At 28.7% G+C, this 12342-nt stretch overlaps 1 protein-coding gene across 2 annotated transcripts in view; it reads left to right on the top strand.

The window, feature by feature from the left end:
- The window catches only part of LOC129913084 (uncharacterized), a 143358-nt gene extending 131266 nt beyond the window's left edge, over nucleotides 1–12092 (top strand). For both annotated transcript variants that reach the window (XM_055991532.1, XM_055991531.1), the window contains exons 6-7: nucleotides 11418–11646; nucleotides 11835–12092. In XM_055991532.1, the coding sequence (XP_055847507.1) occupies nucleotides 11418–11646; nucleotides 11835–11929 (324 nt within the window). In that variant the 3' untranslated portion in view covers nucleotides 11930–12092. The remainder of the gene's footprint in view (nucleotides 1–11417; nucleotides 11647–11834) is intronic.
- The last annotated feature ends 250 nt before the right edge of the window (nucleotides 12093–12342 follow it).

Raw genomic sequence — 12342 nt, 5'->3', positions numbered from 1 at the left:
TGTAATTTCTGTTTTCACTCTCACTACCATCCTAAATTTAGGTAAGGATCACTGCGATGGAAATCATGTAAAATACACAGAAGACATGGCAATGTTGAAAAAATTCAGTAGCACAAAATAAAAACATTTTATAAATTTATAAATATTCTTGCCAAGTCACTCGCTCTGTGTGTGATGGTACGTGCACACATTTTCATCAACTTAAAATCCCAACCTATTACCATTGCATAAGGAAAAAGATAGGATAAAGCTGCACCAGAGGCACTATCAAAAATATGAAGACTTTTAGACTTCTCTATAACCATCTATGTAGAAAGGTACTATTACAACAACATGTCTATCTACAACAACGACGCACCCAGCATCAGTACGATAACACTGGTGTGTTCCAACCATGGAAATCCACAATTTTTGAGCTCATTTAAATTCGGTCTGCAACTATGCTATTTAAGCTCACTCGCATATTCTGGCACGTACATATGGAGAACAGCAAAAAAAAAAAAAAAAAAAAGAAGAAGAAAAGCAATGCATGCGCTTACTGAGTTCAGTTCATGTAAGGTCCGCCACAGCAAGTTTAATGCGCTTCCTGTTGCTTGAACTTTGCTAAGGAGTCTTTGTTGAATCCCTTTTTGGAATGCGAATTTTGGGCATTGCAAATTCAAATAAAGATGAATATTTCGGATGAGTCTTTTACTTGTTGTTTTTTTTTCTATTTTAGTTGAAGGAAATTATTATAAATATGTATCTGGGAGGAAGTAGAAACGAAAAACTGTTTATGCTTTAAGTTTTACATGGTAGCTTGGAGAAAATCCTAGACTTGTTTTTTGTTTTTATTAAAGACTTACATAGAAAAGACTTCCTTTCCGAAAAGGAACTTCCTGCTTTTAAACGCACTTAATACAAGGGATTGATAAGACTAAACAACAACAAAAATATTCTTTAAGAAATATATCTGGAGAAAGGGGATGGATGGGGTTTACTTATCCATTAAAAACAAATTTTCGAAAACTAACAAGGAAGCACTTTGTTTTTGAAAGACTCACAAGAGGTATTTTGTGTTCTTTTTTTTTTTCTTTTGTTAAGAGGATCATCTGATTTATGTGCTTGTTTTAAAAAGAAAAAACAAAAGAAGCAGAAGAAAAAAAGCTTAGGTACATTGTTGGGTTGAGTTTTAATTAACCTAAGATATGGTTGGAAAGGTTATGAATGAGGAAAGATTTCAAAATTAATGGAAGAAATCAATTACATATTATGTGTTTGAAAATACTGCAAAAATTATTTACGGACAAGTGTGCCCCTTGGATGGAACAAGCTCTTAAATATTAAAATAAATATGAGTTTATAAAAGCTTGTGGCAAAAAATCGCAAAATACCTAACTTTAAAAATACTACTGGACGAATTTCAATTTTTTTTCTCAAAATATCTAAATAATACTTCTTTTTTGTAAAAAAAAATCATTTCAAATGGTCTTTAAATAATAAATTAATACAGATTTTGTGTATTTTAAACTACTTGTGAAATTTCATGAATTCTGGGACATTGAAGGATATTGGTATGGATACTACGAAAAAGCTGCCAATTTGTATTTTTACCATTATAACGACTCCATAAGCTTTTAAATAAAAACTATTCTAGTTTTAAATTTAGCTATATTGATATCAGAAAGACTTTCAAAATCATCAAGATAATTTAATTTTCAATTTTTTGTTGTAAATTCGAATCCAAAGTACAAAAAAAATTCATAACATCAAGTTTTTGAGATGAAAAAAATTTAAAATATTTTGTTCTTTTTCGTCGGCTACAGGTCTGATTTGAATATATATTTTTTTCAAATCAGACCTGTAGCCGACGAAAAAGAACAAAATATTTTAATAAAGAAAGGTCACGAAATAAGGAAGAATTTTGAAAAAAATTTAAACATGAGTTTTTACCTTTGATACATTAGGACATTGATTTTTTTGCCGTAAATCTATTAGATTAAAGTAAAGCTATTTTGGTTTATCAAAAAATTTAAAATTCAGTTTTTTTTTGTCTTTGTAGTTTTTATTATTTTATATTTTTTTTTTTTTTAATTTATACCTACTTTAAAACAAGGTTCGCAACAAAAACGGCAAAAAAAAGTTATATTCTTTTGAGAAAATAAATAGAAAACTTGTCAAAATTAGGTATAGTAAATAATCATTTTTAGCAAAAAAACAAAACCGACTTCCATGGATCAAAACTGAGTTTTATGGTTTTTAAAATAGTTCCTATGGCTAAAAGTGAACGAAATTGAAATGGGACCACACTGCAGCCACCAGCTTTCCAATACAAAAAGAATTATCAAAATTGGTTGACTCCGTCCAAAGTTATGCGGTAACAAACATAAAAAAAAAAAAAAAAAAAAAAAAAAAAAAAATACAGACGAATTGAATACCTCCTCCTTTTTGGAAGTCGGTAATTAAAAAAAATCCAAGAAATAACAAACTAAAAGGTCTGAAAGTAATTTTTGCTAAGTAATTGGCATTTTTTTGTACAAAATAGGACTTAGAACACTATACCTTATGGTATTTCAGTCATTACTTCAATCAAGTTTAAATTATCATTTTTGTTCTCAAGATATTCTACAAAAATTTCATAGAGCCATTCAGGCAGAACTTGTTGTAGTTTAAATTTGAAACTTCTGTGTCAAATTTTGTCAAAACTTTAGACACATAAAAAGACCGTAAGAGCCTTCTCTATAACGTTGTGTCGGTGTGATTTCGTTTTTTGACGTAATAACGTCTTATAAATCGATGAACCATGGCAGCCACCACAAAAAATTGACGCCATTTTCTAGCGTTCCACTCTCGCACTTTCGCAGTGCATCAAAAATTTCAATTTCATTAGAGATACAAAAATCTTCTATAGCTTATTTGAAAGATAATAATCTAAAGTTAAATAATACATTTGAAGGATTTTAAAAAATTCCATCTTTTAATAGGGTCAATAGGGGTAAAACAAAATTTAAAAAAATTATCTATTTTCTAAACGCGACAGTGTAAAGAGTTGAATGTTTTTTAACCAATCAATAGATGACTGTGCACATACATGTGCAAAAAATTGGTATTTCAAAATGGCTTTTAAACGAATAACAGGAAAAACAAGTTTTTTTGTCCAAAGTTTTTTGAACTTTTTTAACCGTTTTTTATTTTTGTCTTTTTTTCTTCAACAGATAAATAAATGAAATGTATGTTGTAGATAGATAATAGACATGAATGTATCTGTGCATAATTTCAATCAATTTTGTAGTCACAATTTTGAGATAACGGTAAAATATTTTTTCAACAGGTTCTATCTTTTGATCTAAGGCAAATACAAATTTAATTTAATTTTAATTAATTTTATTGAGCATCCTGATGATGTTACCTTTTATTTGGTATATCACACATAACTGTACATTCACTACAAGCTACACAAATTTAAATTAAAAAAACTTGCGAAATACCTCAAAACACCTGTGGAGATCTATTGATCATAATCAGCCACTAGTGTGGGAAGTACCGTAATCTCAGTTTGGAATTTCAACATGGTTGGCTTTAAAAACTTCTAACTTTTTTATAGGCATCGCAGAAATAAGATTGAAACGTCATATGAAAGGTGAAATTATAAGCTTTTACATAATATAAAACTTTTTATAGGTTGTCTTAAAAAAATTGATTCAATAGCGTGAGAACATAAAATTATATGTTTTTTTTTTTTTGCTTTTTTTGATGAAAATTAATCAAATTCAAAAAATTATAGCTCTTTTTTTAGATGTCTAATAGACATGATCGATATATATATATTTTGAGCTGAAGCAATAAGCTTTCAGGTGGTATAAAATTTGTTATATCAAACAAATTCATTTTTGGACTTTTTCACTTTTTTCAAAAGAAATTATTGTTTTTAATAATTTATTTTATTACTTTTCCTCATTGTAAAAATTTAAAAATGGTTTTATTATTTAGAAGAAATATTTGGCATTTTAATGGTATATTTTTTTTTTTTTTGTAAGCTTTTAAAATAAAAAAATTAATATAATGAGAAAAGAAAAAAGGTAATTTTTTTTTAGCTTTTTCTTGTAAATTATGATTAATTGAAATAAATAAACGCTTCAATTGACTCATTTTTAAAGTACACAACCTGTTTTCTTACGACGTTATCACGTAAAATCATCGTCCGTTAGCCGGCTTTACAGAAAACCTCTTTTTTCCTAAAACCTAATTGGTGTTCAGGTTGTATGAAAAAAGTGTTTAATTGTGCATATAATTCGATCAACTTAATAAACAAATTCAACACTCTTATTTCAGTATTAAAATAATCCCTTTGCAAATCCAAAATCTATCATAGGGATCATCAAAATTTGTTATGCATGTAAAAAATAAAAAAAAAAAAAACTAACAAAAAAAAACGACAAAAAAAAATAAAGGAAACTCTACGTTAAACTCAATTTAAGCACGTTCCATCTCATTTCCAGTCGTCACTCACTCATCACACAAGGATATAGGCCTAGACATGTCATATAATATCTTCTACACACACAAAATGAAGCTATATCTACACAAAGAATAGCTCTACTCTATACGTTTTCTGAAAATGGCCGAAGGTCAAAATTGGATGGAAAATTTAATGCACGGTTGGCTGAGATGAAATTATGCTTGACTGAAAGGCTTCCCATGTGGCAATGTTCTGCTAACACACACACACACACACACTCATATACAAATATAATATAAGGAGCAGGGATGAGAATGCTAAGCCCGAAAAGTGAAACATATTGCCCAAAAAAACGAAGTAGATTTGGAAAATATGTAGCAGATAATGAAAAAAAAAAATATACATATAAAACAAAGGAGAATGCCCAAAAATAAATATATTTAAAAAAAAAAAGCCCAGCACCGATTTAAATGAGACCTGCATGGCTTGAAAGCGCATCACTCGTAAATAACAAATATGATTTTTTTTTCTCAAAAAGCCATCCCCGTAATTGCTATAATGATTTATAATGATTTTTAATTTCAAATTATAAAGTGTTTTTTATTACAAAATTATTTTCATTGACTTGGTCTTAGTTCCATGAGCAAAGATGTGCCATCTGCCATATAATAACCTAAGATTGTTTTTTAAAAGCCGATGTCTGATTTATTTTATGCAAAATGCATGACCGGACCCAGAGCCATTATGGGGATCTGGGCTGTTACATAAAATAATTGATATCTTGGATGGGTCTTTGATTTGGATGTATATGATGTGAAATTCTTGCAGTGCCTAGTGAGCCAATTTAAAAATAAAGAGCACTAACAATGCATTTTTTTAACAAAAAATGTAACAAGACGACACATCTTAAATGAAATTTTGTTCGTTAGAAAAAATTTGTCAAACGAAGTAGAAATAGGTTGCTACGTAGCAGATACATCAAAATAAATTAATGAAGTAGATCTGCTACATATGAAGTAAATACTCATCTCTGATAAGGAGACTTTCACATGAGTTGAATTCATTTTGTCGGAGTATCTTTTTCTGCTCTATAAATGTGTTTTAGTCTATATTCTATACTGGCCCTATAGCCGAGTATCTGGCAGTGGGTGTATATGTTTTCCTAAGAAGATAATTTAACTAAGCACTAAGCTCGGCCGGAAAACACAAAATGATATCACTATACTGCTTACAAATGCATTAGCACAATTGTCCTGTCACGGATAAGCAGCCTGATCATTTTTGGGGAAATTCGTTCTCTCGTTTCGTTTCGTTTCGTTCATTCGTTTGTATAGGTTTCTATATGTTCCATCAAGCAGAAGGAGACTAGGGTACAGGGTATTAGGGTTAAAGGAGGTCTTTCGAATATCATTTGAATGTGACAACACTTTTCTGTGAATCTCGTATATGGGTACGGGGTACCTATACCAAAAAGTTCGTTTCAATTCGTTTCTGGATGCTGGAAAATGCCGATGATGGTAAAGGAAGAGGACATATCACAAATGTCCTCTCTCTTGCCGTCATGGCTCTAAATTGTCAGCTTAGTCAATCAACTCGTGCGGAAATTAAACTTCATGGATTTAGAATTTTAAATCTAATCACTGTTTCGCATCCAATAAATTTTCTATTCATCACCCTTTTTGGGTCCGACGACGACGAGGAATCGGCATATCTCTGGCAGTCGGCATTTTACATTTCGATTTCGACAGTCGACACATACTAGTTGATGATGTCCGTTCGTCAGTTGGTGTGTCAGAAAAAGGACTCTTGTCGAACAAAGTGTGGATCTCTATATCTCATCTAACAGTTCCGCGATGGTTGAGGGTTAAAGGCCGCAAATTCGTTTATTTTTTCATACCCTCTACCTCTCTCCCGAACAAAAAAAAAAAAAAAACGACATCTAGTGACAGAATTATGCAGGTAGGTAGAAGATAGGATACAGCTTAAAGTGAGCGGAGGGGCGAGAATAAAACTGTCTATCTGGTACTTTTAGGCCGGAAATAGAGGAGAAAACACGTTTCATTGACAAATTTGTTAAGGATGAGGGATAATATTATTCATTCCCTCGATTCCATCACAGGAGCACAACCAAGCTCAAGGGAACGTGCTTTATCTTCAATCGTTCGTTTATAGTTGGTCTCTCTAGGCAAACTGGCTCGACGGTCGGTGGTAGCGGTGGTGTTATGTTGAGAGAACAACTGTTAGACAGGTTTTCTTCCTATTTATGTCAGGACTATATAGGCACTACGTACGGATGGAATATTTAAATGAAAATGAAAAGTTGAGCGTTTGTTCTCTTTGCCAATTTTAGTTCATTTAAACGATTTTCATTATTGCCCCCGCCCGCCATCAACGCCACAGAGCATGGTGAGTTATATCGTTTGGGGATTTGAATTGATTTGCATGGAAATTGCATATTTTGAAACCAAAAAAAAAAAAAAAAAAAGAAAGAAAATAAAATCTATAGATGCGGTGGTTTTTTAATGACTGAATTGTGCGTCTTCTAGAAAATTTACTGATCAACATGGAAAAGAAGAAAGGAAAGTTTAACAAATTTTGCGATAAACCAATCTTAAATATTTATTAGAAGAAAATATTCGCAAAGTAAAATAAAATAAAATAATTTTTTGGTTAAATTTCAATTTTTGATAGTCTAAAATCAAACTCAAAAATATCTACCTATTGTATATGATTAAACCAAAATTGGAATGAACGAAAATAAGAACAAATACGTTCCTAAGAAATACGTACAAAATTTGATTTTTTTAAGAATCATTTTTTTTAAATATTCTTTGATATTAATATTTTTTAGAATTGTTTTTATAACAAATTAAATTCAATCGGACTCAACTATTTATTTTTCAGGTCACTGATGTATGTAGTTTATATAACTGGTATAGTTGATGTCACTTTAGCGACTTTTAGATACATTTTTTTGTTTACTTTAAATAAAAAAATATTATTGATTTTTATTTCATTTCACTTTAAAAGAAGATTATTATTTGCAACAGCTTTTTTAAAAATAATAATTGCTAGCTTTGCACTTACACTGGTCTGCAAAATTAAGCTTTTTTTTCTCCTTCAAATAATTTTTTGATATTATGAAAGATTAGACTTTCCTTAATCTAAATCTGGTTTCAGAAAAATTCTATCAGGTACCATTTTTGTAAAAATGATTTTTGAAAAATGTTAGGAGTTCCTAAAAAATCATCCTTTTAGATTCATTTGATCTTGTATAAAATTAAAACCATTTGGCTCATTGAGCTCAAATTTGGAGAACTTATTCCTCATAATATGTCCTATCGATTGACACCAAATATGTCCTTCTACATTAATGTTTACTCACATTTTAAAATACTGATTGACAAAAAAAGCAGAAATATCGAAATCCTTCACTTTTTAGTAAATCCTTCATGAACAAAACCACCTTAATTAAGGAAATTAGAGAATATCAACGCCCATTATATTTAAAAAGTCAAATATGTAAAAAAAAAAAACCATAATAAAATACACTAAACAAAATTTTTACGTGTTTTGTAATTTTATATACTACTTTTCTATTTAGAAATATCTTATTTGTAATAAACCTATCGATAAACTGCCTTGTAAAGCTTCAGATTTTCGTCTCCTAAAAAACAGAAGTATACTTTTCTTGTAGTTTTTGATGTGCTGAGTTAGAATCCGGAGTCAAAAAACTTCTATCACTTCAGAATTTTGAGATATTTGCATTAATGTATCACAAAATCAAGTTTTTTTTTAGAAAATCTCAAAAAAAAAACTACTATATCTCAAAAACCAGAGCTGACAGACATTTTTTGAGTTCGGATTCAAAATCAGCACACTAAAGTCCATTAGAAACGATACTTTTGTTCTAGGGAGAAAGATATATTAATTTTTAGAGATCAGTTTCTTTATGGTAAGATATGACAAACCCACTAAACTTACTTAAATTAAGATTTCTATGAGAAGAAAAGAGATATTGAGAAGATTGAAACTGAATTTGAAAGAAAAAATAAGGTCTTTTATAAACCGTAACAATTTTAATTGAAAAAGATAACCTTATGCCAAAATATTTCTTTGAAAACAGCAAAAAAATGGGTTTTTGAGATTTTTTAACGGGAATATCTAAAAAAACGTGACGTGATAGGTCAATTCTGACTTCGGATTCGGAATCAGCATACGAAAATCCTTTAGAAAAGTAAAGTTTTATTTAAAGGAGGATTTCCTTGCAGACCAGTGTTATTACTGCGCCTACATAATCCAAAGCTGTTGGGAGTTAGATTTGAACAATATACTAAATGGGCAAAATTAATAAATATATATTAAGGAGCAAGAAGTTAAGTCAAGGTGCTGAGAAATAAAGGAAGTTTTTTAGGATGAAATTTTTTTAAATTGAAATTACAATTTTTTTCTCAAAATGACGTTTAGAATAAGTCCCTGTACAGTCTTGTTAAAAACACGACACGTAGTTTTACTCAAGCAGTTTTGAAAATTTTCATTTGAAATTTGGTACAAATCTTTAAAAAAATTATTTCGAATTTGAAAAAAATTAACTTCCGTACGTTTTTCTGTGCGGAATAATTTTAAAGATTTTTACGAAATTTTAAGTGAAAATATTCAAAACTCGAAACAAAAAATACCAAAAAATAAAGTTAACCAACGGTAAATTTAATATTATGTATGTTATTTGTTTGTTCTAGAATCACTTTTTAAAAGTCGGTAAAAATAAAAAAAAGTCAGGAGCAAGAAGTGTGTTATTTTAATTGACTTAAATGTGCTAGCTTTTGAACTTAGCATTTTTTTTCAAGATTCAACATTTTTTTAAGTCTCAAGCCCTTGTTTTAAATTTTTTTTTATTCCAAAATATATTTTATTCCATAATACCTATCTTGTTTCTTGGGATCGGGTCAAAATTCTGGCTTCAAAATGCTGCTTTTCAAAATTCTGCTTTTTTAGCGAAAACTCTGTTTTTGAAAATTCTGCTTTTTAAAATTCTGATTTCAAAATTCTGCCAGCATTATAGGTATTTGAACAAAAAAAATCTGCCAATTGCGTTTTTTTTTATAGCATATGCACTGGCTAAAGAAAAACACACCTCATTAATGTAATTCAACATTGGTACTTTCCTAATTTTTTTTTATTTAAGTGTCGCAAATATTTTTTGAATTCCATATATTGACTTTCTTTCAAATAAAATATGTATAAACTAATTGGAATTGGAACCGACGTTGTTTGATACAAAATATTCCTTTTCTTATTCAAATTTTTGAATATTCATCTTTATTTGATAAATTAATAAATTTTTAATTATTTTCGGAAATGTTTTATATTAAAAACCTTTTCTTAATATTTTCAAATTTATTCATTTATAAAACAAAAATTAATACGCATTTAAAAAATGACACATTTTCAAAGAAATAATTTTACAGAATTCTGCAATAAATTAAAAAAGGGTTTGGAAAATATTAAAAAGCGCGCGCTTTTTACCATTTTCCAAACCCTTTTTAATTTTTTTGCAGAATTTTGAAATGCAGAATTATGAAAAGCAGAATTTTGAAAAACAGAATTTTGAAAAACAGAATTTTGAAAAACAGAATTTTGAAAAGCAGAATTTTGAAAGCAGAATTTTGTAAGGCAGAATTTTGATAAAAAGAATTTTGACCCCGGCAGAATTTTGACCCCAACCGTTGATTCTTATTTATCCAAAACTGAATTCACAAATTGGTATTTCTTGCAAAAAACCATTATTTGTGTTAGCCATTAAGGTTTTTAATACCATGAATTTCTAAGTATTTGCAATATCTTTGAGAGAATAAATTAAAAAAATAAACAATTTTACAGTGATTTAATTCCAAAATTAAAAAAAATGGCATTTTCGAACTGATTACTTATATTTCAGTATTTATAAAAGTGAAGTTCCAGCGCAATTTCGACTTCGGAATCAGAACAAAAAAAGTATGGTTTGTTTTAAAGCCGATTTTTTTGTCCAATCAAAAATGATGCAATGCAATTCACTTCGAAAGACTATCAACAATTTTGCACAAAATCGTTGTTTAGGCCATGTTGATTTCCAAACGAAATAATTTGGTGATAATAAACTTTTTTTTATTATTAAAAACCTTATTCAAAAATTTAAAACAAATAAATAAGAATATTATCTTCTTCATCAACTTATGGTAAACACTTCACTTATCACTTTGCTATGTGCATTCCACTTCGGTTAATTCAGATTGAATAAATGTATTCATGCATTTTATAGAACGTATAACAACTCCATACCTTCAAGTACCTATACAATATACAAATTTTGTCAAAGGTCAACCACATCAAAGGGCAAAAAGAGGTTTTTAAATAAAAGTGAACAAACAAAAAAAAAAAAACAATGTTTTAGACAACTTTGGTAGAAATTACTGGAAAAAAATTATTCTTCTGGAAAACATGATAAGTTCCACACTTGAATTGCGACAAAAAAGGAATTTTATAATCGTTTTAGGAAATAATAGGTAGCTATACCTACCCAGTACCTTCCTCTCTAGAATCTTGAATTTAAAAGTAAAATTTATCTTGAATTTCCGTTTTGGAAAACACAGCTAGAGGTAATTTTTTGTTCTGTATTCTAAAATTTTGTTTTGTTTTTGTTCTCTCTCGAAAGGTCACCCTCTTGACTTAAGTAGTGTAAACTTTTTCACCACTGACTGCTTGGGGTTATGGACAAAATAACTGTGAAATGCGTTTAAACTTGAAAACTCAAGAGTGCAAAGACTAGGACTGGGACTGTGACATGGTTTTATTTTTTGAGCCCTAACTTTTATTTGAGAGGAGAATATAGAAAACAAAACTTTGTTGGAACTTTTTTGCTTCTTTAAGATTTTTTTGTTTCTGATTTAAAATTTGGAGTTAAATTCATCGTTAATGGATTTTCTTTAACAAAATTTTGCAGCTGATTCATTCGAGTTCCTTGGTGCGATATAATGACACTGTGCATAGGCATGGTTTGATAACATCGACCCTAGGACTTCAGCTGACTGTTGATGGGCGACATTTTCATGATGGAGCTATGCGAGTTAAATGCTTAGCTAGCATATCACCGGTCTTGTGGAAAGGCGGAAAAGAGAGTGTTCTGCAACGAAGACCGGGTGTTATAGATAATAGAGAGGCAATGTTATTAGGTAAGTACCTACAAAATGTATTAATTTAATTTTAATTAAAATTAATTAAAATTAAATAAAATTAAATAAATAATTAATTTTAATTTAAAAAAAATTCATTAATTTTAATAAAAAATTTAAAAAAAACGTAATAAAGTAAAAAACGGTAGTAATAATAAAATAACACTTATTATTTTTCTCTTTTTCAGTATTGAGTTCTGCAACACAAACGAAAAGTAGTTTAGCGTTAGTGGCAATCATACTAGTTCTCCTTTATAGATTTGGTCAATTAATCTTGAGATAAAAATTTTAAGCTGTACAGAAAAATAAAAAATATATAAAATCATTTAATAAGTCATTAAAAAAAACAAAATATTTGTTTTATTCTTTTTACTTCAAAGTAAAATTACTGATTTGAATATAATAAAAATTTATTTTTTTTGTCAAAAATTGTGTATGTATATAAAAAAAAAAAGAAATTACCTAAATGTATAATGTAGGTTAAAAATTTTACTTGCTTTTGCTGTACATATCTTCAAATTAAAATATTTTTATATAGCAAATTTTATCAAAAATAATAAAAAAAAAAAAATCAATTATTTCCAAAATTAGTTATTTATACTTGACAGCAAAAAAAAAAAAAATATAGAAGAAAAGAAAAAATGTATATAAGAATAAAACAAAACATAATCATTTCATAAATTTTAAAAATCATAA

This window comes from Episyrphus balteatus, chromosome 3, assembly GCF_945859705.1.
Source record: "Episyrphus balteatus chromosome 3, idEpiBalt1.1, whole genome shotgun sequence".
Classification (NCBI taxonomy): domain Eukaryota; kingdom Metazoa; phylum Arthropoda; class Insecta; order Diptera; family Syrphidae; genus Episyrphus; species Episyrphus balteatus.
This window is presented reverse-complemented; position numbering and strand designations above follow the sequence as displayed.